This window comes from Falco biarmicus, chromosome 2, assembly GCF_023638135.1.
Source record: "Falco biarmicus isolate bFalBia1 chromosome 2, bFalBia1.pri, whole genome shotgun sequence".
In the NCBI taxonomy this organism is placed as follows: Eukaryota; Metazoa; Chordata; class Aves; order Falconiformes; family Falconidae; genus Falco; species Falco biarmicus.
The window spans coordinates 31,264,372-31,292,257 of record NC_079289.1 but is presented as its reverse complement, the minus strand read 5'-3'; the positions used below and the strand labels follow the sequence as shown (position 1 = coordinate 31,292,257).

The window sequence follows — 27,886 nt, the reverse complement described above, 5'->3', positions numbered from 1 at the left end:
CCTCCTCTCCTCCGCCGCTGACAAGGGGCCGGGGGCGGCAGTCGCGGCGAGGCGGCAGCGGCGGGGCGGCAGGGCAGGAGGGAGCGCTCGAAGCTCCGCCGGTTCGGGCTCCTTCTCGTCCTCCTTCTCCTGCGTGCGGGGTGTCGGGTGAGCGGCCATGGTGAAGGTGTCGTTCAACTCCGCGTTGGCGCAGAAGGAGGCGGCGAAGAAGGAGGAGGAGAACAGCCAGGTGCTGATCCTGCCGCCGGACGCCAAGGTGAGGGCGGCGGGGGACCGAGCCGCAGGGGCTGGCCCGGCTGCGCGGCGGCGGCGGGAGCTGCGTTCCGCTCCGCTCGGTTCCGCTGCGCTCCGCTGGGCGGCTCGGCGCTGCCGAGGGGAGGGACGCGCGCTGGGGACGATTTTATTCTTTATGTGCCTCCCCCCCTGCGGCGATGAACCGCGGGCGGGCCAGCAGGGAAAGCTGCGCCGCGGCGTGCCCCGCCGCCCCTCTCGGCTCACGCTTCTAAAATGGCTGACAGGAGAACGAGCTTTATTAAAGCTCCGCTTCTCCCTACTTCGGGGATTTTTTTGGTGGTTTGCTTTTTTTGGGGTTTTTTTTTGGGTTTTTTGGGGGGGGGGTTTAGCCCGACAGCGCTTGGACCGCGTCCAGCTCGGCTTTTAGGGCGCTTTCCTCTCCTTTGAGGCGTCCCGTCCAGACCCGCCGAGCCGCGGCGAGCGGTGGGGGCCGGCCCGGCGAGGGGCTGCCCCGCCGGCCCACCGCGGTTGGGCGGGGGCGCGGGGCCGGGCCGGCGGCGCCGAGCCCGGCCGCCCACCCGGCCCCGCAGCCGGTGCCCGGCCGCTGCCTGGGGGGAGAGGCGGGGACGGCCCGTCGGCGCGCCCGGCTCGGGCGCGGAAGTTGTGTGGCGGGGAGGCGGCGGGGCGCGTCTGCTCCCCGTTCCGCCGTTAGTCCCCGCGGCTGAGTGCGGCGGGCGAGCTGGGGAACGCCAGAGGCTTCAGGGCAGAGAGCGCTTGGCGAGGGTGAAGTCGGAGGTGGGCTTGGCCGTGCCTGTGCCGCAGCGTGTTTGCGGAGCCTGGTGGTTGTCTGTGACGGCGAACTTCGCCTGGAAAACTTGGGCTGGTTTAAATAAAGAAACAAAGAGCTGCGCCCCCGCCCCCGAAACGGCACCCAAAGTCCAGTCGTCGTCGCCTTCCCTCCGCGCCTCGGAACAGCAACGGCTTTTAAAGTTTCTGAAGTGCAAAACCGCCCAGAATGTAAAGTTCTTTGGTTGTGATTTCTGTGCTCCCATAATCAAACCAGTTTTTAATTAAGAGTACCGTAATTTGCTCTAAGCTCTTGGAAAAGAGAATGAAAACTTGAAAAATGGCCAGCTGCACATAAACAGCATGCCTTGCTGTTTTCAGTTGTTTTCACAATCTTTTGTGCATCAGGCTCCTGAATTACCTGACTGGATCTGCAAAAGAGGTAGTGTTAATTAATTTCCTAAATCTTTGTGATTAACTTCTGCATGGGAAGACAATAGCTGTTGAGTTTTTTGGCATGAAATTGTGCCCTGGTGCAGGTTTTCCTCTGATTGTGATGGGGCCAGGTTCTTAACCTGCACAATCCGCTGTCCTTTCAAAGCTAAGGGGGGAACCACAAGATGTTTTCTAGTGATATATTCCTGGCACAGCAGGTGGTTAAATTTCATGCTTCTACTGGTGGTATGGCACTTTACAAAGCTGGGGGCAAAGCTTTTCAGTTCTTAGAACGGTGTGCCACAATAAATGAGATGGTATCATTACTCAAATTGCTTGCAATTACGGGAAATCCGTTAGGTGATCTGTGTGCCTAACTGTTCCTAGTGGGAGTGCCCTTCTCCTGAAGGTAATGGATTCCCTGAGCCCAGCTTGAGCTTTGGAGTTTCTTCCTGACCCTAGTTTTGGTGATTGGTTTGACATTGAGCACGTCAGCAAGACACAGACTACAAGTTCCAGAAAATGGGGTTTTCATACTACCTTGGAATCCAGATCTGCCCTGGATGATGTTTGTTTCCAGATAGCCTACCAATTTTGGCTTGTGTTCCAACTGCTAAACAAACAAAATACATCTGGCTAATTGTACACTGGGGAGCAAATCCTCCTGACCCTGTCCAGATACTAATGGAAGTGTGTTGTTCCACTGTGATTTCCTTAACACAGAGCTGTAAATTCTTGCAGCTGAGGGTAAGATACAGGATCTGCCTTAACTTTGCCCTGGTACTGCTTTCCTTGCCTAGCAGTGGGACTTGCAGACGTTTATTAAGCAGGTCAAAAGGTGGTCTGGTCTCACAGTAGCTACTTCTAAGTTCTTGCACTGTTATCAGGGGATGAACATGCATGAACAAGGCTTAAAACAGTCCTAAAATAGCATGCTAGGAGCGGATGCTCTGTACAGATGAAAATTCCAAAAGCAAATGACTGCTCTTAAGGGACATCGAGCCTTTGACGTTCTCTTTGACACATTTCCGTCTTTTTTTTCAGCAGAACTGCAGACCTTTACCTACCAGTGTGCAGAATTCTCTTGAATAAGCTTTTTTCCAGCTTGCGTGTTTTAGAGTGTAAATAAAAGCAGATCTGAGTACAGTAGCGTCATCTGTAGTTTAGTAGAAAAGGCTATGCAATCTGTGCAGGATTGACAATACTGAAACAGCTCATGTCATGTAGCTGCAGAGGTATTTGAACCTCTGAGTCTGGGAATTTATTCTTAGATCTCAGACAAAAAAAAAATGGAACTGAGGGCCATTGTAAAATACACCTTTGAGAGAAGTGCAAGATATGCCTTTTGACCTTTGCCCTCTTTAATGCAAATGCATTAGAAACAAATCTTTTCCCATCCCTCCACAAGGAACTTCTACTGCCTATGCAGTTCATCGGAGGGAAGGGGAAAAATAAACCACATCTAACAAATGTATGATCCATGTCACTTCATTGCTGGAAAACCCTGAGCCTCAGGTGAGGTTTGAAGGCAATATGAGGATGTATATAGAAGAGTGAATTCCCCTTTCCAGTATCTTTACCAACATTGTATCTGTAGGACAATAAATAGATCTGGATCACAAGTGTGAATTTGAAAAAATATTACAACATCTTATGATGAAAGTCCTGGGAGGCATTCTGGACTGAAGTAAAGGGAAAACTTTAAGAATGGAAGAGGATAGGCAGAATTGCACATTCAGAATTTTATCATCAATCACTTCCAAAGATTTGAGCAAGAGATATTAATTAATAAAGCCCAATACTCTGAAGCATCCAGAAAACAGATTTGTGGAATGAGCTTTTGGACTAGTCCTTTGAACAGCCTCGTTCTGCTGCTTTTCCCAGCACAGTGTTATGAAGACTGCTACTCTGTCTGCCATCGTGGGATTACTGTCAAGCAGATAATCTTCCTAGGGCTTATTAAACAGTGTTTGCGGCCAAAATATGCTGATGATGTGCCACATAAATACTCTGGTCTCAAGCAAAATTTGCCCAGTAACCTCTGATGCAGACACCAATAGGAAATTAATTGGGGAAGGGAGGAGAGGAACATGGGAGAAGAGTACAGGATGTATCAGGGGAACAAGAGCTTAATAAAGCTTTTGCAAAAGGCAATGGTCTTATGCATTGGAGTATGCTACTTAAAAAGGAGTTTAAAAATCAAGAGTGCTAATCCTATCTCAGCATAAATCACCTGTCAGTATTATTGTGTGTTGTGAAACTGGCTTCATACTGTAGGCAGCCATTACAACTCTGCTGCTGCTGTTGGGGTGATACTTCTGTGCCTTAAGTCTTGGCCAAAATACAGAATACTCTTAGTGAAGGTTTTCAGGCAGCATTTAATTTTCCACTTTGCTCATTGTCAGTACAATAGGGTGTTTTATGACCCAGTTTCCCAACAAACAAACCATGTATGGTATTTTAACATTTCTTCCTACAATAGATCTTTGGAGAGCCAAAGATGGTTCTGAGCATAGTTGAAGTTTCCAGACATTTTGCAGAGTCCATTCAATAGATTTAAGTCCTCCCCCAAGCTCTTTGGGCACTCAGTAACTCTCAGGCAGTTGCTCCCTTCTGCTGGGGTAGATGGCAACCTTTTTTTTTTTTTTTTTTTTTTTTTTTCTTGAGGTGCTCAATTCGGCGCATACTTGCCAAATACAGCTTTGCATGCAGAAGCTGTGGATTCACACGTATGTATCATATCTGACCTTTGGGTCTGCAGAGAGTTCAATGTGAAAGTGTAAGTGTTAAGAATTCTGAAAGCAGCAGCTTTCTGTGTTTATTCCTTATGAGAACATTATTACTCTGCACTCTAATCTTACTTTTTTTCAGTTTAGGTTAATCTTTTCTAAAGCATACTAAAATAGGCACTTGTATCAAAGAGTAAGATGGTCCACTTAGGAAATACTGTTGAGCAACTGATGAGCACTATTTTTCAATGTGGAAGAATCCTTAGATTTTGTGTAATTGACCTTAGATATTTCTAATATGAAGGTATTATGTTTACAGTTGCTATACTCTGTATGTGTGTAAAAATATGTAAATACTATATAACATGTGTGCTATATATGTTAGTATACACACTAATAAATCGTGACTTTTTTATTGTTTTGCTGTCAGGGAAGCAGCCTTTCTCACCTCATGGGATATGTCTGCAGATGGAGGCTTTGGGGTTGTTTGGTTTGGTTTTGGTTTCTTTTTTTCTTGGAGGAGCTTCCTTATTCCCTTTATAGCCTTCCTCCACTCAGATTTTCTATAGGCCTTTCATCTGTTGCCGTTGGGGAAGGAGCAGTCTTTGCATTTTCCTGTATTTTCTGTCATGCAAGTGGGTCATTAAACCAGCCAGCTTCTGCTGTCTGTCAGGGGATTCTGGATTAAGGCATGATTGTTTAAAAGAGGACCAGAAGTAAAAAAAAAAATCGTAGCAAACTTAATTCTCTCTCCCTTCTCCTCCCTGACTTTCGCTGAGATTTTAATGCAAAGCCACCAAACCTCAAATGAAAACCCTCCAGTTTCAGAAACAAAGGGTACCCAGGATTCTGTTACTTACTGGGCTTTATGGGTACCTGCAAGCATAAATTCAGGGAAACAAAGCTTATGTAAAGAAGATCTGTGGCAGGTGTTGATGAAGAATTCTTCCTAAGAAAAGAAGCCTTGTGGCTGATGTCACCCCCTGCATCCTTTTACATGGTGAATCTGTGCTACTGGCCAAGTAGTGCAGCTTCCTGAAAATAAGATGGCTGTGGTCTTGAGGCATTTGGCTCCTAAAGCTATTCCATAGAGGTTACTGGTAATTGAGAGGACAATGCTAAAACCCCAAGATCTTTAAAAATTTGTGGTACTCTTCTGAGAATCTCTTACTATTTTGAAGCGAGTTTTGGAATTAGAAAATCCAAAAAGCGATCTGGAAGAGCTTGTGTCATCCTCATCCCCCCAGTGATGGAAATGAACTTGTGGGACAGAGGAGTTCTGTCAGTGATCCCTATCTCATTTCCTTTTCTGTTTCTCATCGCTTCCCAACCTGAATAACAAATACAAAACTTTGGTTGGGAAATACAGCCATTTCACAGAAGAATAATATTTCAAACAGGATGCATTCTACCAGACCTTTGTAATAACTGCTTTGTCAGTTGTTTGTATCATTTGTGGTTTTGGCTGACTGAGCAAGAGCTGGTGTCTGTACATTACAGCTTATATGAATTCAGTGCAGGGATGAACACAGAGACAATGCAAATACTTTATGCAGTTCTAAATAGTTTGTTTTTTCAAATTAACAAATTTATATTTGGCTGAGGCTCCTTGCCCTAAAAAATGTATTTGGAGAATTTTTTGTTTTCCTCAACATTGTCATGTGGAAAACTCTGTAATTAGTTGAAGCTATATACAGTGCAATATCTGGAAAAACTGTCCTGTGCTGTAATGTATAGTTAATGCCATAAATACTTCTCTTGTGTTCACTCCTGTCTTTCTGCGCTACAGTACTCTTCTTTCTGATAAGCTTCAAGAAACTAGTTTGGATATTAACATTGCGTAGTGGTCTGAAGGATACTACTTAAACAGAGGCTGTTGGAACCAAAATTTCTGTTCAGTGGGAAAAGTTAAATTAATTCATTTCTGAAGATGTGGATCAAGATGAAATGCTGAACTTTACAGGAGAGACAAACATTTGAAAGAAAATGTTCCCGGAATCACCAATATTTTCAAGGGAAATGGTTTAGACTCCTTCCATTATAATGAATATTTAATCCAACACATGAATGTCTATTTCCAGAAAAGTTTAATTTCAAAATACAATGTGTATATAGGGTTTTTTCCCTGTTAAGTATTGTAATGAAATGTTTACATTTGCAAATGTAATCTTAACAGTTGTTTTTTTATAGACTCAAATAAATTTTCTCTGTTATTTGGGTGTTTCTTTCCATTTTTTTTATCAGCAATTTAACAAGTTTTGATGCTAATGGTTATTTGAGGGGAGGTATAAGAAGGGTAAGCATACTTGCCTCCAGTAATGTTTTCAGCTAACTCTTCTGCAGTTGCAGTTTTGGAATATTTGTCAGCATTATACATATTTTCTATCCAGTAGCCACTAGCTACAGGCACCACAGAGCTTACATACAAAGAAAATAGTTCTTTCTGTGACTCTCAGGAAATATCTTCGAAAGCAAACACTGAATTTTTAAGTCCTATTAATTTTAAATGTTCTTTATTTTGTGCTTCCAAAACCATAACTACAGCTGGGATAAGTAGTGGTGTGTTCTGTTACTTATTGCATAAGTTCCTTTTTTTATTCCCTGCCACCCCCCGGCTATGATTGACAAAGGTTAGCATTATCTGTTTTTAGTCTCCTGATCCATATGAATTATACAACATTCATTTTCTTACTATTTATGTGCTGCTTTTTATCCTCAGTGGAAATTACTTTGAATCTACAGATGAAAAGCATGCTAATTTATAAAACTCAGATATCTGTCCTAATTTTACAGATGTGGTAAACCAAAGGAATGAGATAATTAATAAGATTGAGCTCTGCAATAAAGTCAGAAATGGTTTTGCAGCAGACATCACGTGGCCTAGGGTTTGGACCACAATGGACGTACAGAGAGACAGTAGCTCCTGAGCGATCCATGCGTCATTTACAAGCAAGGGTCCTTTGTGCAACTGCCGTACGACATTGACCATGAAAAAAAAGTCAAGTAACATTTGCCCAACAGTTATTATAGAGGTCGTGGAAAAAATAAGTAGATGCTTTGCTTGTCCTTTCTGTAGTGTCTGTGTGTGTACACAAGTATATTTATAAAGTTTATATATTATTAAGTATATAGTATTTTTATATATATACACAGAAAAATAAAACCCACAGGCATTTTAAGAGTAGAGTTCCTTGAATGCAAACCCTTGGATAATTTGTGTTTGTCTTCCTCCTCGGGTTCAGTAAACTCCTGCTTTTGATGGCAGCTTTCTGCTGTTTTGAGGGTAGAATGAGGCAATGGAATGGCTGGCAAAAAAGCACACGGAGATCATACCTGGGAAGGGGCTATATCTGTCAGGTGGATCTTGCGTGGTTGCTGAATCACAAAGATTTATTTATTTATTTATTTTAAAAGATACCATCTACGTAAAAAACCCTTGCATTTACATGTTTGAAAACGCAGTACCCTTTGCAGAGCGGGAGGCTGAACATGACTTTCCAAGGCTGCCGCACAATGCGGTGAGTTGTCTTGCCTGAGGTTTTTGGGAAGCTCTCTTGCTGAGGTGTTTGAACACTGGCCAGCATCTGTGTCTCTGCAGGGTGTGATGCTTCCAGGTGCTGGGTAGTGGAGTGCGTCCACTTCAGGCTTTGAATAGTCTAATTGCAGTGAAACCGTTTAGATTGTTCCAACAGTTCCTTTAGAAAGAGAGCGTAATTAAATGTGAGCCTTTCAAGGTCAGCTCTTCTGTGCTGATACTCCTAAGTGCTACAATTAAATGCTATTCTGTATTTGCATGCAGAATGGCTCCCACTTGGGGAGCTCTGCTTGCTGTATAGGTACCACGCATCTTAATTCACTGATATATGTATTAGTAAGGTGTGTTGGTTTGAGGGCAGAACTGCCATTCAGAGGAACCCCGACAGGCTACAGGAAGGGACTGAACAAAACCTTGTGAGTTTCAGAAATAAAAAATGCAAAGTCATGGACCTGGAGCAGACTCATGCCCTCCATCAGGACAGCATGCGGACTACCTGGCTGGGAAACTGCTCTGCTTGAGGAAGACCCAGGGCTCCTGATGGACAGTCAGCTGGGTGCTAGTCACTGGTATTGCTGAAGGCTGAGAGCTTTCCAATCCAAAAACTGACATTGACAAACTGGTGTGAGTCCAGTAGGGGCCACTGCGATGGTTGGGGGTGACAGCATATGTGAGGCCAAGGGCATGGGGCTTGTTCAGCCTGGAGATGAAGTGGCTTGTGAGTAGACTTCACAGCAGCCTCCTGGCACCTGGGGAGGGGACTGAAAAAGCAGTGGCCATAAATTGAAAAAGGAGACCTTCTAACTGAGTGTAAGCAAAATACTTGTCAGTATGAGGAGAACTGAACGCTGAGCAGGTTACCCATAGAAGGTTTGAAGTGTCAGTCCTTGGAGGTTTTAAAAACTTGACTGGACAAGAGCCCTGAGCGACCTGGACAGGCTTCAGAGTCCACTTTCCTTTTGAGCAAGAGGCTGGAGTAGAGACCTCCCCAGTGGTTTCTGTGATGCTAGACTCTGCTCTTGAGAGAAACTGAGACACGACGTTTGTAACTTGCTTGAGATGACATACCATCTGTGGCTGAACTGGGAATAGAGTTATTAAATTCTGAGGCTCAGTGGTGCATATGTGCATGCTAATGAGATCTCTTGGGTGAAAGAGCCAACACCGCTTGGGAAAATAGCCTTGAGAGAAATCTAGGTTAAATTCACATAGCGTTCCATCATATTGATGTCTGAGATTCAGGCAGGGAAAAAAAGCAGAGAAATTTCAGACATAAGCGAGCAGGATAAGGAAGAGACAGGAACTGGAACGATCAAGGTCAAAAAGATAATTTAGTATTGATCCATTTTAAGTGGAATAGGAACCTTCTAGGTTCCTGTTTTCAAACATTGATCTAATTCAGGATAAAGTCGAGAGGCATATTGCATTTAAAGTTACAGATTGATTTAGTGTAGGTTTTATAAGTATGGTAGAATGCAAGTTGATTATAAATCAAAGAATGCAGCTGGAGAAAAGGATTTATTTTGGCAATGTGTAAAAAATGAAGCATTTTTCAAAACTGGACAGTTTAATGAAATGCCGTGTTTAAGGTGCTGTAACCATAAAGGGTGTAGCGATTTTTGTTTTCTAAAATCAGAATGCATTCTGAAAAACATCCCATATAACCTCTTAGGTTTGCAGTTTCTTGTTTTTAAAAAATAAATAACCCTCTGGCACCTTTTGCCAGATATCTGTGCAAGCTTTCATCTGTGTGTTTTGGTCTATGACTTGGAAAGTGTTGCACCAGAACACTTCTCTCTTCTTAAAATACTTGAGAAAAATAGGCGTGGAATGCAGAACAAGTTTCCATCATTCTAATTTATGAAAATTACAGGTAAACTCATCAATGTTTATGTATCATAAAAAAATCTGGCTTCCACCACCTTTTCACTAGCCAAGCTTACGAAAACTTTTTGTATTTGTTACAGTACAGTGACAATTGCAGATTTCTGTGGCTGTTAGAGGCACAAGAACTTCTGAATTCAGCATCTGGGCATTTAAAGACAACACTTCTTCCAAGTGTTGTAGGTTTTCTTGACGTTTCATTTTGGGGGCAAGGGGCCAGTGGGGGAGAAGGCAGAAGAATCATAAAGCCCCAAAAGAAGTAAAGCATGTATGGAGCTTTATTACTTGTCTAGTAGAGACCCAGTGCTCCTGGGGTTTTGTTTTTTAAATGAAGCAAGTGGTTAGGCTTGTTAACTCTCTGCCTGTTGTAGTATCAGCGTTACTTAAAAAACGTCTTTGTGTATCACAGAACGGCTGTGATCGGAAGGGACCTCTGGAGGTCACCTGGGCCACCCCCCTGCTCAAGCAGGGCCAGCTAGAGCTGGTTCCCAGGACTCTGTCCAGACAGCTTTTGAATATCTCCAAGGATGGAGACTCCACAGTCTCCCTTGGACAACCTGTGCCAGTGCTTGGTCACACAGTAAAAAAAGTATTTCCTCACATTCAGAAAGCATATAAGAGGGTAATAAGATCTTGTGCTAATTGCTACACAGAAAGGAAGGCAGTCCTTGGCACTGAGTGTTTACAGTGAAAATGCAGGACAAGAGACACGGGAGTGCTGGCTGGTGGGCAGGATAAAGCACTTCTGTGGCCACAGCCCAGCTCATCTTCCTAAGAACGTAGGACACTGATACGGTTTATCTTGTAGCAGTAATGAAGGGAGGAAATGGAAATAAGGTGTGCCTGGTACTCTGGCATGTGGCGGAGACCAGAGAACTCTGCTTTGGGATGGGGAGAAGTACAGGGGGCATAGACACAGGGCAGGAAGGAAATTACAGCAAGACCTGAAACCACCGGGCTTGGTGGTGAGCGAAGGGAGTTGGTGGGTCTTGGAACTGAGCAGAGAAAAGAGGAACGATTTGGGGAACACAGTTTGAAGAAAACTGGTAATGTATCATCTGTGGGTTAGTTGTACAATTGCTGTACACAGCCTGGGATGAGGATATAGCCAAAAGCTGTGAGTGTGAATCACCTGAAGAGAGTCTTTGCCTGGTCTGCGAAGACAGAACTTTCAGGCCATTTAAATAAGTATGTTTGGTTTGTGGGTTGTTTGTTTGGTTTTTTGTTTCCCCCCACTTTCTTGTCCCATGTAAGACCAAAGCTAACAAAACCAATACTGCTCCCAGTTTCAACCAAAGCAGCAGACTAAACAGAGTTCTTTTCCTCCTTTACCCATCCTCTTTAATTGTTGGCTGCTAACAAGTTTCGTAATCTCTTGCCTCTGAAGTTGAAGGCAGCGTTTAGGTAAATCGGGATTACTCACATCAGTAAAGAGTTGCAGGATTACTTTTCCAAGATGCACTTCTTTTATTGTCCCACTAGCGTGTAGCTCTGTAAACACTGATTCATATCCTTTACATTCACTTTATAGTTGTAATCTTTCTTGACTTCCTGCAGAGAAATGGAACTCTTCATGTTCCATCACGTTTCTCTCTAGTTTTTCCTGCCTCCCTTTTCTCACCTGTTTTCTAATTTGTTTTTCACCCTTTGCCTCCATCTTTCCCAATACTTGCAGCTGCTGTCCTACCTGCTAGCACAGATGCCCTTTTAAAGATGATCTTGACCTGGCTGTTTATATTGATGTTTTTATTCCATGATGGTTATGATGTTTGAACCATGACATGCATAATTTGACAGACACCTCATTTTTTAATAAAACACCCCGGTTATTTGGTGAAAGGTAGCATTCAACTAATATCAGAATGACCTTGGATTTTGGAAAGCTCTTGGAATGTATATCTTTTCCCTGCTGGATTTCCTAGTGCTGTACAACAGACTTTGTATTTACAATATTATTTTATTGAACACACACAGATACTAGAAATGCAGGAAGAGGTTAATAGTACCAGCTGCCTAACAGATAATTCTAATTAATGAATCTCCTTGGTTATCCAGGCTACGTGACTACAGCAGGCAACCAGAACTGAGGTCTGGTTTTCATGATATTCTGTAGGCAGAGAGCCTTTGGCCAGATGGACAAGTCCCTGTCCGTCTTGACAGAAGAGGAACTGGCAGTACTGTCACAGAAGGGTTGCAGTGTTCAGATATCAACTGCACGTAAACAACCATAGCCTGTTTCCAGGCTTCATCATCTGAGTAGAAAAAGTACGTCACTCCTTGTGATAAGCGAAAAATCTCTGAAGCATCTATTGTATATAGAGTCTGTTTTTCCAACTAGCAAGTTAAAAGATCATTGTACTTAAAACTTAAATTTAATTTTATTAGGAAGCGTAAAATTGCTGCTTGAGGGGCAGATCAGTATGATGGCCTTCCAGATTCACAGCATCTGCTAAGTGAGGAGTCTTGCAAAAGCCTGACTTAATTTCCCATCTGCAACAAGTAATAAATAGAACACCCGGCTTGGAGCAGTCTTCAGGCAGGAATACCACGGGAGGAATGCAGAGCTCTTTCTAAAATAAGTTCATTTTAAATTCACTGTCTTTTAGGAGGGTTTTCTACAGATGTCAGATTTACAAGTCAGAGGAGGCAAGCCTGACCAACAAAATTCAGTTTATGCAGCCATTGGTCAGTACTTTAGTTGAAGACTTTTTAGCCTCCCTCATTAAAAAGCACTTTAAGGGAATCATCAGTAACTTCCCTTCTCCCCATTCCACTAATTAAAGCTGCAGTTGGTCAACATTTGCCTTTAGGAAGCTCAAGTCTGCCCCAGTGCATTCTGTCCAATGCATTCTGTCCATCCATGTGAGCTAAAGCACCTCGGAAGAAAACTGTTCTGAACAGCTTCCAGCCAGTTCTACCCACATTAATTGTAAGCTTTTATATGCGCGTGTGTATATATATTAGATGTTACTCTCAGATGCATAATTATGGATGGCTTGTGTCGTATGCTGCAGACATTTTTAGTAATATTTATAATGCTCAGTAACACTCTGCATCTGGTTTCTCTGTGAATCAAGGACTGTGTGTTGGTTCTGAAAGACTTTCCCTCCTCTCAAAATTATTTTTATTGCTGTCGTTACCTATTTTTAAATTTGGGCCATTATCTTTTGAATAGTGATGGTGATAGAATATTCTGGACTCCCCACAGCATGTCCACCGTATCTGGTTAGGTGATTCTTACCTAATTGATCCATATGATTATTTTTTTTAGTCATATAATTGATGTGTCCTTAATTTCTGCAAAGGAACAAGGTCTGATAATCTTCTCACCCATTTTAGTATGAGCTAGACATATGCCTTGTAAGTTTTTAGACTTGCTTTACTTTTAAAATGCTAAAGCAATTATATTCCACTATGTACAAAAAGCCACAAGGGGAAAATCTAAGTAATTACCAAGTCTAATTATACACATTTGTGGCTCAGTATTGGAGCTTAACAGAAGAATTTTGTGAGATTACCCCAAACATGAATTTGGTCCTTCTGACATTTCAGCATTTATTAAAAAAAAAAAAAAAAAAAAAGTAGCATTAAAATTGAACTGAAAAGCGCAAGAGAATATATGGCTAGTACCCACTGATAACTGCTAATGTTTGCAGATTTGGGGATGTGTGTGGGTGTGTGTGGGTGTGTGTTAACTTTTTTTTTCTTTTGATTCACTCCAGAACAGTTAATGTTAGTTGTCATAAATATGTTCATGTGAAGATCTCTCTGTAGTTGAAAGGTGCTTTGGTAAATAGTTTGTGTTATTTGTCCACCTCCAAAGTGTTTCATGATTCCGGTAACAAGACAGAGTGCAGCTTTACGTTAGCTGCTGTGGTCACTGATGAAGGAATCTTTACTGAAAGCTACAGTTATCTTTTAACTTCTTTGTGAGAAGATGACAGTTTTGAAGCTTGCCAATCTCAAATAATAGAGAATTTAATACTTCTCATTTTCTGTCTGCAGGAAGATTGTTCCTGCGGAGCTTGAAACTATTCGGGTTGGGAAGTTCTGAACCATTTAATTTTAACACTGTAGGATGTAGTGTACAAGTGGCAGAGAGATGCTTCTGTTTCATGTCTTGTCCATAGGAAACAGGCTAATCAAATGTTTTCCAATTAGAACAATCATCTCATCAAGGGAAACAAGCCAGTATTGGGCTTACATCCAGTTCCTCCTAAGGCATTTTGCATCAGAGGAGATTAGTTCTGTGGCATCATCTTAAGGTTGAGGATTCACCAGGGAGTTGAAGTACATGGGGCAGGGATGAAGCAGAAGAGGGGAAAGAAAAGGACCAGAACAGCAATGATTAATTATTACTGTTTACAGAAGTAGAGAGGCGTATTTGTAGAGGTCAGTCTTCACTTCAAGTGTATGATGCTTTCTGTTGTCAGACACTTCTGGCAGTGGAAAGCTGACCTAGAGAAATATTAGTGAGGCTGCAGTCTCATGTTGTGCTCTGGCTTCAGAAGCCAGCGCTGCTATCAGGGAACAAACTGGGGTCGAAACTATGTGGGGAAAGGTGCTAATTCAGCACTGTCCCTCTTAGTGGGGATCCACTTTCACTTCAAGTTTTTTCTTTCAGAACATGAGTCACCTGGAAGGAGGCCGAGTGTCCATTGCACTTTCTTCTCTTGCAGTGCAGAGGGTCAAATTTATATAGCGAGGGATGAATTACTCTTTTGGGTCAATTCAGCCCAAAAACTAAGCTGTCATGACAACAATACAAAAGCTTAGCAAGCTTAGCCACAGCACAGCTACTAATAAGAGTGTAATTTAGCTTTAGTAGGTTATTCATAATATTTTAATTTAAGGTGGTTTTAAAATGCTTGATAATGTACTTAGTTTTCAGATTCAGAAGATGACATCAATTCAGTGTTCTCCTTCAACAGCATAAAATGTGTTCAGGGTTACCTAATGCTTGTGTACTGAGGTGTAGAACTTCCATGCACTCTCCTAAGCAAGAGGCTAAACTGGGTTGGAACTCTTGCTCTAAATTTGGTGTGCTGTTTTCAGAAGGCTGTGGACAAATCAATGCAACAGGCAACTACAAATACAAAATAGCTTAACATGCCACTGCTAGGGATGCCTTCAGAAATAGCGGTAAAGGACGAGAGAGTTGTATTAAACTTGTTGTGTAGATCTGTCATCTCGTATATCAAAGCAAAATTATTTGGGGTGGAATACTGATAAACCTGTCCTTCAGGTTCCCCCTAACATGGTAAAAGTTACTTTCCTTTTTCTGATTATTTTTGTGGCCTATGCAAAATTAATTTGACATTAATTCCCATTTCCAGGTAGGTGTTCACACTGGTCTGTGCCTTCTGCGCCATTTCCCAGATGCATGTTTTGTTAGTCTTTCTGAATTTACAAAATGATATAAAAATGGAAGAGGCAGTTATTCCACTAATGGATAATTCTGCTTAGAGTGAAAAAAGGTGGGGGTGTGGGGGGTGGTGAATAAAAGCAGCACTGGGAAAGAATAAAGATACTCTTTATATTCTTCACTAGGGAGTATTTTGGCATTGTATCCTGGAGCCAGTCTGTTTTCTGCCATTAACTTACAACAGTTTTAATGACAGCTATTTAAAAAGTTTCAGTCGGGTGTCCTTTATGCTTTGAAATATCTAGGGAAATAGTTACCTAATGATACAGGGCAACATAAAAATAAAAATCCTTGTTTTACCTGGTTTAGATTTATAATTGAGGTGATTTATAGAAGAATCCACAGTGAATCTTAACCTGACCTGAAAGTTAATTAGATTACCATGGGTATTATGTCCTATTTGCAAACAGCCAGGTTAAAAACCACACAGCTAGTAATCCTGTAATTCTTTACGCTGAATTACTTAAATAATTAGTAGTGTAAAAAATTTTAACAGCTGTTACTTGTCTTGTCAGTCCACAGCAATTGTTTTCTAGCCACGCTCACTTTGCCTTGTAATGTATCCCAGAAAAGTTGGTTGGAAGGGGCCTCTAGAAGTCACCTGGTCCAGCATCCCTTTAGAAACAGGGATGCTTGCCAAAACAAGATCACCCATGGCTTTGTCTAGTTGAGTCTTGAAAACCTCCAAAGATGGAGATTTTACAATCTGATCTACTGTGGTAGTTTGCACGCTAATGTAAAACAAAATCTGTGGAGTATCTTCAGTTTGACTCTAAATATTTCTGAATCGGATTTTGGCAGCTGTTGCCTGGCAAAGAAGCTGCATTGCCACTTCTGCGTGAAAGATAATTGCAGTGTACTGTAAAGGTGGGTTTCGCATAGCTCAATTTTAGCTACATATGAATTTACCTGGTTTGTTAACCACGGAATTTCCCTCGATAATCCGTGAAAAAAAAGTAAGTCCCTCCAAAAGACTGCTTGTCCCTCTCAGGGGTGGTTGGGATGAGTCGCTCTGGGGAAGCTCCTCTTTATCCCCACCATTTGCAGGGAGGGGCCCCTTTCCATTTGGTGTCAGATTTGCTTAGATGGCTTCGGTCAGATGAGGGGGAATCCCTTCCCCGAGGGGCCCAGGCAGTGTGGGGACTACACCCACTACTTTGTTTAAGTGGGAAATCACCCTAATTAACAAATATGGCAAAAGCCTCACATAGGCAGAACATTCACTGACAGCCATTTTTCTGGTTTGGGTTTTTTTGTTTATTTGGCCATAATGATTTTGCCCTGGTCATCGTTCTACCCTGTTGGCTTTTTGGTTGCAAAGGAGCAATGAATTGCTTTGTCTTTATTTTAACTCTTGTATTTTCGCAGGATTATCATGGCTTGGAAGAGGGTGACTCAGTGATAAGGTTTACTTTGTTTTTGGTCGTGGGTTTTGGGTTTTTTTTTTTCGGATGTAAGTTATGCAAACACTTGGGGGAAGAAAGAGCATTGTAATGTGGCTGATAGAGGAAAGATTTTGCAAGCAGCAGTTCATTGCTTAGGATGCCTGTGGGGACTGCATGGTTATGCAAACTAGTTCCCCAAAGGGGAAACATCCTGTCATTCCTTTAGCTTAACCAAACAGCAGATAGAGGCATGGCCAATGCTGGTTTAGAACAGAAAGCTACCTTAACAACAACTTAAAAAGCACTTTTTTCATTCCCAGTCATATTATTCCGCAAGCAAAGAGGTGGTAAAGTCTCTTTCGTCCTGATGAAAACATAGAAAAGGTTATACTTTGCTGCTCTTATTACCTTTGATCTGTTGTTGGTTCTTCAAGTTCACTTAAATTGCATATACAAAGATAAAAAATAATCTGACCTTTCTGAATTGACTTCCTTGCTCTGCTGTTGTTGCATGGAGGTTGCCTGAGAATGGATATTTTTCTGTCTGCAATCTGTAAAGTGGTTCACTGTGTGTTATTAGGTGTCTTGGGAGATTTTTCTCTTCCTTGAGGCTGCTGATTTTGTTGGTGACAATAGCATTAAAAGTGAATGTTGGTACAAGTCTTCGTAAACCTCAAGTTGAACAGATCTTTTTTAAACTTTACCAAATAAAATAAGTTTCCAACCAATTGTGATAAAGTGCATATAGCTTTTTCTGATGGATGCAGTGTTTGTACTTGCTGGGCCTGAAGCATTTGCTGTCATACGTGTCTTGAGAACAGTGTGTTGAAGGTCTTTCTCCGGTGCATTGCAGGACCCTGAGGATGCTGTGCCTGTTGGGCAGAGGAGGGCCTGGTGCTGGTGCATGTGCTTTGGATTGGCCTTTATGCTGGCTGGTGTGATCCTGGGTGGTGCCTATCTGTACAAATATTTTGCATTCCAGGTAAGTCAAATACATTTTGTTATAGGATGGTTGTATTTTTCTCTGTTATGCCTTACATTCAGAAGAGGAGCAACAGACTAAACCAGATAGTCTTTCTACTCCCCCCCCCCCAACACACACACCAAAAAAAAAAAAAAGTTCAGCTTTTCTAAAGGCAAAGTGATGGCCTGCTCTGAAGTTACCTATTAGCAGGTGAGGGCAGGAGCAAAGCTGGCAAAGAAAAGCACTTTTGAAAACCTTACTTTGCAGAGAAAGGATTATATCTAAATAGGACTTGGGTTTAGGAACTCCAGTGGTGTCCCAGATTTTCACCTGCTCTCTCTCCTGTTTCAAAGTGCTGCATATTGGAAGTGCATTAACCCCTCCAAAGCTTCCTTGTTTGATCCCGGATTTCCTGGACGCATGCGGATGCATGCGGTACTGCTCATGCACAGGAAAGGGACTGCCTGTTACAGCAGTGCTTTGGCTCTCCTTCCCGACTTCCATAGGGATAAGAAATACAGGCCCTGCAGGGGACTTGGGAAAGCACAGTCAAGGTAGTTAAACATGCTCTGTCAAGTCTAATCCATGCTGACAAGATTAGACCTCTGAGAAAATGTATTTTCAGTCTTGAACAAATGGCACTGCTGCAGGAGGAGCCCTGTGAAGGCAGTGGTGCCAGGGAAGTGGAGCATTTACCTGAAACATGGGAGATCTCAGTTAAATATTGTCTTCCTCAGGGTGAATTGTCACTGGGCAGCACTGGATGTGCTGAGCTGTCACCCAGATGGCGTAAGCACACCCTCCCTCCTTCAGAAACTGCTGGGGTTACAAGATTCATGGGGTCAGAAAGGGAGAGTATAAGCAAAACATAAATCCCTCTAGCCCACTGGTTATTGCACTTACTTATAAGACAGAAGTTCTGTGTTCTTGTCCCTGCTACCAGGATTATTATTTTTCTCCATTTTAGTAGCTGCTGATGTGGAAGGCAAAGTGAGACATGAGAAATTCTAGCTGAACTTGCAGTTTATAGTCTCGTTGGCTATCATGTTAACATAATTTACAGGGGAGCACTGGTGCTGCAAACGATGCTTAAACAGCATGTATCTTGGTGGATTTAACGAGATGAGAGTAGCTGAAGGCCTGCTGTGTTACTAATGCATGTTTCAGCTGTGCTTAGAACCATGGTGCTCCACCTTTCACATGCCATCCACCTGAAAGTGCCATTTAATTCAAACCTGTGGTATTTGTTTATGAGTCAGATCTGGGTTGAAGGAAACGTTCAGGAGTTGAGCTAATATTGCACTGAAGACATGTTTTCAATGCAAAACTTCAAATTAATGGTATGTGCATATGCATATGTGTAAGCTGCATGTTTCTAAAACTGTCAGGCCTATAAATTTGGTTTATGACTTCCTATCTATGACACAGAACTGTACTTCACATGTCACATAGGTAACTTGCCATGTGTACTGTGACAGAAGGACACAAATTGGTTGGTTTAATTTCTTTTTATTACCTTTTGGGGTTTAAAACTGGTAAAAATTAGAAACTAATGTTCAAAACTTCTGAAGCATTGCAAAACTAAGCAGCTTCACAGAATAATTGAGGTTGGAAGAAGACTCTTGAAGTCATCACTTCACTGCTGCAAGGAGGACCAAATTTAGAGTTAGACTTGCTTTTTAAAGGTCAATTGGATGACCGGTTTCTATCTTTTAAATTGTAATTATTGACTGCAGTTAAATAATATTTTATAATTAATCATAATTAAATTATAATATATTAAATAATAATATGCATGCATATAGATGTAGGAACTTCATTGTCTTTCTAAAAGAAAAATACAGTGTGTCACAGATAATGGATGCAAAATAGAAGACTAGATTTTAAGATCCGGCTTTTGGAATCCTGTTTTCTTTGAATTAAAGGGAAGGACTCCCTCTGGGTTCAATACAATCAAGGTTTTACTCATGGTCCTGTTGTAGATAGCAACTGGCTCCTACTTTGGTGTATGAATCAAATTAGAAGGAAAACATTTAATCTAGTCTGACAAGTTTTTCGTCTCCACAGTGCTTTGAGAATATTAAACTCCTAGGCGACTGATGTTTTTCTTGCCTGGTTGTTTACTTTTTTTAGCAGGGTGGCGTGTATTTCTGTGGAATAAAGTACATTGAAGATGGCTTAAGTTTACCTGAGCCTGGGGCAGAGGCTCAGAGTGCTCGCTACCACACGATTGAGCAAAATATTCAGATCCTGGAGGAGGAAGATGTTGAGTTTATCAGTGTGCCAGTCCCCGAGTTTGCTGATAGCGATCCTGCTGATATCGTCCATGACTTCCACCGGGTAAGAAATATTTCTGAAAAAGTTGGAAGCATTTAAAACTTGAAAAATGTTCCCCCTCAGTCATGCTGCTAAATGTACTCCTTAATTATTGTGGTGGGGGAAAGCAGAGGGTGGAGGAGGCAGCAGAAATGTTTTGATCAGCAGCAAGCAGTTATTAACTGGGCATACAAAGTACAGCATTATAGAGTCGTCATGAGGTAGTATGTAAATCACCATTTGCAAACGCAGTTCTGGATTTAGAAAGGGAGAAATCTTAGAGGTATTTCCTTTCCTTAGTATGGGGAAGTAAAGAAAATAAAATTCTTGCTGTGCTAAGTCCACTGAGCCAGAGTTTGACCAGTTGTTACGGTGTTGAGGAAAGTTTGGAAAGGGCTGTCATAGCTTTGACCTCAGCTGGAAGGGATTGGTTGTGTCTGACACCACTGGGTGTGTTGAAGCACCCCCAGAGGTGCTGTCCTAGCGTGGCTCAAAAACCCCAAAGCAGCAGCAGAAAGGGAAGGAAGTGACCGGCTGACTGACCATGGAAGAGAGCTGGTTTGCCAGATGCTGTAGGAAGCCTACCTGAAGCTCATTTTATCTTGTGCACGACTCCTGTGTTCCTAAAGGCACTGAACTAGGGTATCAAAGCATTTTTAGTAGTTTCTTCCTTTTTTGTAGAAAACTTGATAAGAATCAATGGTAATGAATTTTTGCTAAGGCAGTTGACAGGCCTACATCTCTTGGTATTAACGACAGCCGTAAAACAATTAGAAGCCCTTCTTTTCTGTATCAGCCTGATGGAAGCTGTCTGATAGCGATGAAATGTTCTACAGCTGGTTTTCAGAAAGCTAAATTTCTGTGAATGTTTGAAGACTTCACTGAACAGCTTTTTTAAGCAAGGCTGGAAAAGAAGAATAGGGAAGCATCCTATTTTTTTTATGCAAGCTTCAGTTTAAAGTTTTCCAGGCAAAATGAGTGCTATCTATCAAATATTCATAACCAGATTTGGAGGAAAACATTGCTTGCTCAAGCTATGTAATTTAAAAATATTCCTGAATATTTTTAGGGAGCTTCTGTTAAGAGTTAAGAGCAAAGAGTCTGAAGAGTGAAAACCAGAGAAAAAAAAAAGCAGTATCTTAAGAAGTGGACAGGAACAATATAATATTACAAATTTACTTTTTGATTTAATGGGTTAAAGGCTTTGCTCTAAAGGTCAGTGTGAGGATAATTTGCCATAGGCTCAGCACTTACTTCCATGTAATGAGATTAGTTGCACTGATGGTTGCTGTCCTGGTACTATTTTGACTGTTGGGTTCTTGATGCTCAGTGTTTCATATATGTCCGCAGCCTTAGAGCTTTCAGCAGCTTGAGATAATGTCTTCTTTAGCAAGAACAGATGCAGTAAAACACAGCTCACTGAACAGAGTCATAGGATTCATCAGGATAATTCCCTGTGCTTTTATGTCTCTGTTTTTATCACATCATGACAAATATTGCAGTTCAGGTACTATAAAGATAATAATTCAGCTATGAATAATCGTTAACACTTCAAGTCAGTAATATTTTTGAAAATAAAAGGATTTTTATTGCATTATGTGTAACAGTCTTTTTTTTCTTTCTATATTTTGTTCTTACCAGCAGCATTTCCCCTTTACACAACAATAAAAGTGTGGAGATTAGAGCAAGGCTTTTGCTCTGTTGTTTCAAAACGCAGGCACTAGGAATAAATGAATACTGTACTGGATTCCGTAACAGTTCAGATACACCTTTGTAATTTCATTACTATAGTGTATTTGAGGTACTCATTGCCTGCTGCCTTGTGGGAAAAAAAAAAAAAAAAAAAAAGATTTAAACTCGTCAAGACTGCCATTTGTTTCTGCATTTACCTACTCTCAAAATTGCAGTTTGTTGGACAGACTTTATAGGGAACAAAACAATAATCTGAAGAACAACATGAGGCAATAGCAGTTAGCAAAGTCTGTGTGTGAATTTTGGGATGTTCATGTAATTTTGATTAAAATATTTCCTCAACAGAGGCTCACTGCCTATCTTGACCTTAGCCTGGATAAGTGCTATGTGATTCCTCTGAACACTTCAGTTGTTATGCCACCAAAAAATTTCCTGGAGCTGCTCATCAACATCAAGGTATGGTTAAATCATAAGTAATTTGTTCTTAAGACAGAGAAAAAGGAGATATTTTTTTTTTCTGCACACACACACCCCCGCCCCTGAACTGTACCTTTCACACAAGGTGCACGTGTTAGAAAATTAACTAATCACTAGAGATCTTTGCAAAGCAAGGAAAAAAGTCTATAACCTTAGTTAATGAACTACAATCATGAAGGAGTTATTAATTCAGAGGAAGGTAAACCTGATTTTATTCTTCAATGCTACAAATTTGGCTGACAAAATTGCGTAAATGTGGTGTACTTAGACTCTTTGATAGTAGTCTGTGTGGTTTTTAATTTATAACGCATTGTGACTGAAGTTTCCATAAAGCATATATGCGCTGGACTCTTAGGCTGGTTAGCTGAGAGGCTTGAAGTAGATATACTGGGAAATTGTTTTGACACGGGCATTGTCTAAAAGCATAGGTCCCTAGCGTTGGCCCCCACTTCATACTGTTCCCGTGGCTTGAGGGTAGTGTACGTGAGGTGTCTTGGATCTGCGCTGTGTGCTCAGGCAAGTCAGATGTGGCACTAGGTATGATGGACTCGCACTGCATGAGTTCCTGAGGCTTCCAGCAGCCTTAAGATGGATCTTCCTGTTTCTTGGGAGGTTTTGTAGGAGTGATCAGGATTTGGATTGTATGATTAGTGAGGGCCATTTAAGCAAGAGGGTTTTTAGTATAGCCAGATTCCTGGTTCTGCAAGAACCAGACCTTTAGAACAAGGTTTGTTGTCCTTAAAAACAAGAACTGTGGAAAGGACTGAGGTACCACAATCGCTGAACAACCAAACACGAATTTGCAGTATGATGTTCTGGGAGCTCCTAATCACTTCCCAGCAGAGTGTGATAATTGAACACTACTGCTGGGCTTGTGGTGCTGGTGCTGGCTGGCTTGTTGCCACCACAGGGACATGCTGTTCTGTTAGTAGTAGTAACTGGGTGAAACATAATGGCCTGTGAAATTGAGGAGGCCCAAGCAGATAATCTAATGGGGTCTCTTACTAATTTAGTATGAATCATCCTTTTTTTTTTTTTTAACTTACGTATGTGTGCAGATTTGAATAGTATTTACCTTGTTTTTCAGCCCTCTGGTTTCTTTCCAGAACAGCAAAACACTCCAGGTGGGGAAGAGAGCTAATAAGCTAACTTGTGTGTAAGATTTGGGGGGAGAGTTTTAAATTTTATTTTACTGGGCTTTTGTAACTTTGGAATTGTTTATAACATCTTGGGTTTGAATCTTTCAAACAAGGCTTTGAAATTAGGACTCCAGGAACCATTTTAGCCATTTCTGAGTGGTTTGTGTATATAAATAAATTCCATGTGAAAAATGCCTTCACAAGTAAGGCCTCTGCTGCTTTTTTGCTGCCGGTTTTGAGATGAGATTTTGCTGCCTGTTTTGAGATTTAACCACACTTTAATTTCCTGTACATGAGGATGACGTGGTAACTCTCTGTAACACACAGTGACCCCCTATTTTTTTACTTTGTGTATGCAGTTTTGTTTCCATTTTTAGTTCACACAAATTGCAGTATTAAAATCTGTTAATTTCCTGGTTTGTCATTAGTACTAAATCAAATATGCTTGTGGATTGCAAGTAAGAGGGATAACCAGGCATCATGCATTTAATTGAAAATCTGTGCAAAAGCAAACTGTTTTGATCATTGTCCCCAGCAGTGAGTGCCCTAATTTTGTGAGACATCTGTTTAATTCTTATTGTATTAACAAAAACTGGTGGGCGTTTGATGTCTCACAAAATCAGGCTAAATGTTTTGTAACTGAAATTTGGGGAACTATTCTGCAGATGCATAAAGTGAGTAAATTTCTGTTCACTGTCCTGCAGTCACATTGGTTGCACAAGGAAGAAAAATGCATGAATTAAAGGACTTGTTTCATTCAAATGAGCTCTGAAAACATGCAGAGGACATTTTATGCAAATGAAGGTGCTCTGACCTCTTTTTTTTAAAAAAAAAAAGAACCACATTTCTGTGTATTGATGCAGTTTGGTTGAATGTGCAGACAGTGAAAGGCCTCCTTTCCTTGGGAAATGAGGCTGAAAACCCAGGTTTATCTGTTCATCCACCTTGTTCCCATTGTTGAGCCAACCGGTTGATTTTAACCGCATCTGATGCACAGGATGTCTCAAAGGTGACGGATGGTATTTGTGGCTGTGCTGGGTCCCAGCGCTGGGTAAATGCTCGTGTAGCAGGTGGGTAGAGGTGGTTCCTGCACTGAGCTCCCTTTCCTTTGGTACCCTCAGGGAGGGCTGAGAAGGCCAGGTCCACAGGATGGTCTGGGAGATCCTGGGAGGTCCTGTGGTTTGGAGAGCAGGAGCCCAGGAGTGTCCTTGCAGGCTGCTCTAAGTCCTCGGTACCACTGCCCACCCTGCCGGTGCCCTGCACTGCTGCGTTTCTTTGGGGCTCCCTCAGGGAACCCTCCTGAAATTGAAGAGACTAGGGGTTAAGATACAGTAATTTACAATGATTTAATTAGCAAGTAACGAATGGGATAATTCGGGAGTGTGAAGTCTTCCAAGCTGTCATTTAAAGAAAAAAAAAAAAATTACTGTTGTTTTCCTCGTAGTATGCGCTGAAGAAAATTTTCATAATCTAAAGTGAATTTTATATGATCCTTTCTTTACTGAAAAGAATAGCATTTAATCAGCTTCTTCTCAACATGTTGCTTGGACTGAAAAGATAGTCTTGTTTTGCAATGGAAATTTCAAGTGTTTATTGTCAATAAAAAAATACAGCAATCTTTCACTGAAGAAGCTGAATTTGTTTCCATAATAAGTGATCATTTTACTTTTAGAAAGCAAGCAACACCTTCTCTACTGCCATAAATTAGAATCACACTACAGGATTTCTTAAATTAAGTGATATTTTTTTAAAGTTGATGATTATTTACCAGTGCCAGTATTAGGAAATTGGCTGATAGCTAAGAATGTGCATCTTCAGCTGTGTATGGTGAGGTGTGTACGGAGACGGATTGCTCCATCATTTCAGCTGTGGCAAAATAACCCTGAAGGGACTAGAAAAGGCTTGGGAAGCCTTTGCATGTCGTCATGGCTTTTCACTTTTTCAGTGTATTGCCTTAACGCTGGTATACCGCTATGGCTCTCTAATACCTTTCCGTATAAACAGTTGTGGGAGCCGACATAATAGCTAGGTAGTCTTGTCTTGCATTTGGCTTGAGAGCTGTGAATATGCTCAAGGTTTCCCAAACCCTGTGGACTGCGGCTGGAGTACACTGCAGCTGGCGTGCTTCATCAGCCAGGGTGTCTCCATGTAGAACGTGTTTATGCTAACTCGGGAATAGTTCCCACTGAGATCTGTTGGGCTGTTAATTAAGTGAGAAGTTTGGATGTTAAGTGCAGGACTTACCCATGACAGTGGGTGCTCCTGGGAGATAAACCTTTCTTCTCTGATGAAGATTGACGTTACTGTAGCAGGAGGGCAGTAGGCACAGGCATCAGCGAAAGTTTTATGACCTTTTTGAAGATCATCATTACATATTTCTGTAGTGCAGTGCAGTCATGTTTGCACATTTAGAAGAAAATTCTGTAGGTAATACATATTTTGAAAAAAATCAAAGAAAACATGTCACAGCCATGTTCAAGAAACACATTGCAAAGTATTTCGTGTCTACTTAAGACTATGAAGAGATGGCTTTTGACAGAGCTGTTACATTTTTGTTCAACAGGCTGGAACATACTTGCCTCAGTCCTATTTGATTCATGAACAGATGATTGTTACTGATCGTATTGAAAACGTGGATCAGCTGGGATTCTTTATTTACCGCCTCTGCCGTGGCAAGGAAACCTATAAACTACAGCGCAAAGAGGCCATGAAAGGTAAATGTTCCTCCTGCGATCTTTTGTGTTGGCAGAAATTTCAGTGCCACTCGAGTTCAATAAATAGGCTTGATTGTGTTGAAAGGAATGACTCTTATTAAAGCCAGCATTGCTTATTGCAGTAACCAGCTCTGTGGGCTTAAGTACATCTGATATTTTCTGTGTAGGTATGGAAATACGTCTTTTTATTGTGCAAAAGTGCTCAAGGGCCCAGTGAGCTAGGAGCTGCTAGAATGTGTGTGTATGCATGGGTTTGTTTTCTGGGGTTCAGGCTTTCGTTGATGCTTTGCTTTAATCTTGTTTCTTGATCCACCCCAAAACCAAAAAAACCTTTAATATATGAGAAGCCATAGCCTTGTAGTCCAAGTACAGAATTGCAGGTTCTTCTTGTCATTAAAGGAATCTATAAATCGTTCCACGTCTTGCTATTTGCATCACTGAAATGTGAGTAAGAGTTGTGTTTGCAGGAGAATTGTAGTGCTTGTTCCTCCTTCATGGAAAATGTTTGAAAAACATAATTTGGAGGAATCTTGACAAGCTATTAAATACTGCCTTAAAATTTTCACTCAGACTTATTTAAATAAATTAAAAACTCTGTGATGTGATGCACACTGAAGCAGTTTAATTGCTTTAGTCATATTGTTGGAGCTGACTGCTTGGGAAAAGATGGAAAATAAGTACATTTTATAAAAATAATTTAGAAAAATGTTTAAAAAGTAAAACATCCTAATAGCAAAATCCAATTCAACATTCAGTATGCTGATCCTGTGGTAATAAAGGATGACCATAGGCTGGCAAGTGAGCATTAGTTTAGCTAAAATTGGGTTAAATTCTGTCTTTCTGCAAATCCAAGGTGGTGGTGTTTAAATACTTCTAGTCCACTCATTTTGCCTGTAGCATTTATTCCTTTGCTGTTCCTTCTTTCACGTCCCCACAGGCATTTTTACAGATACACAGAGAGGGAGATTGGGCACTGATCTGGGTTAAGACTGGCCAGTGGGGGGGTGTGCGGCAGGTTGGTTTTAACTGAACTAACACTGCAGTTTGGTTCACCACACCTTCAGGGTCATTGCCTGCTTATTGACTTCCTATGTTTGAATGTGTGCCCGTGTGTGTTTCCTCTGAGAGGGGGATCAGAGAGGGCGGTAGTTCTGATTTTGGGTGACATCTTACTATTATGTCTGTGATGCACCTCATCACTTCTTCTGTTTACCCTCCATTGCTCTTTACTACTACAGGAATTCAGAAGCGTGAAGCCGTTAATTGCCGAAAGATTCGACACTTTGAGAACAGGTTTGCTATGGAAACAGTCATCTGTGAACAGTAATGAGGAATATTACTGTTACAGGAGACTTAAAAACTACAGTATGACCCCACCCTTTGTATTGTGTGCAGTGATTATTTTTTAAAATCTTCTTTTATGTAAGTAGTGGACAGGGCTTTATTGCTGAACATGTTCCATACTTTTCATCTCATGATACATGTAAAATCAGTATGTTTTAGTTTTTTCCTTATTTTCAGGTGTGGTGTTCTTCTTATATTTGAATAGCAATTGTATAAAGACTTAGTTGCTAGTGCATTTCATGTGATGAATCTTGAATACTAGGAAGAAGAGAAAGTCTTCAAAATATCCACCAGTTTTTAATTAAGTAAAATTGAAAAGAATTATTAATGTACAAATGGACTGCAAGAGCTACTTCTAACTGTAATATTACCTGCTATATAGTTTGTTACAGCGTATAGACAAACCTGTATTTGACTCTCCCTAAGTGCAATTTGTTTTGGTTTTAAAATACTGTCATATTTACCTTTTTAAGATTGATTTCTGACTTGATGTTTTAAAATGGCAAGTGTTTGCTGTAACAATCTTTTAGAAAATTAAGAAGTAACTTATGTTACTAACTTGTATATAATCCATGTATGTGCAATGGAAAATAAACCTTATAAACCTGTTTGTCTAAAACTCTTGTGTTTTCTTTTGCTGTTACCCAGGGTGGGTTTTTTAGAGGAGTGGACTAGGATTAAATTTAAAGTCAAAATCAATGCTTCTTGCTTGCAGTGCGATCTTGAAAAGTGAGAAGATTAAAACAGAATAGGTGATGACTGAGAAACGAAATACGAGCAGAGAAGCGTGTGTTTTCTGTTTGTTTCTCATTTAAAGGCAATATTCT

At 41.2% G+C, this 27,886-nt stretch overlaps 1 protein-coding gene across 1 annotated transcript; it reads left to right on the top strand.

The window, feature by feature from the left end:
- ITM2B (integral membrane protein 2B) lies at positions 1-27,678 on the top strand. The gene is made up of 6 exons (XM_056328629.1): positions 1-256; positions 17,267-17,395; positions 19,511-19,717; positions 21,731-21,841; positions 25,565-25,715; positions 26,954-27,678. Exons 1-6 carry the CDS (start codon positions 158-160, stop codon positions 27,040-27,042), a joined length of 786 nt encoding a protein of 261 aa, XP_056184604.1. The 5' UTR covers positions 1-157; the 3' UTR covers positions 27,043-27,678.
- Positions 27,679-27,886: the final 208 nt, after the last annotated feature.

Excerpts from the sequence above, each read along its gene's own strand:
- ITM2B (XM_056328629.1), top strand. The coding sequence starts at position 158 with ATGGTGAAGGTGTCGTTCAACTCCGCGTTGGCGCAGAAGGAGGCGGCG. Across the intron at positions 257-17,266 it reads TCCTGCCGCCGGACGCCAAG|GACCCTGAGGATGCTGTGCC; the intron begins GTGAGGGCGGCG and ends GGTGCATTGCAG. Across the intron at positions 21,842-25,564 it reads AGCTGCTCATCAACATCAAG|GCTGGAACATACTTGCCTCA; the intron begins GTATGGTTAAAT and ends TTTGTTCAACAG.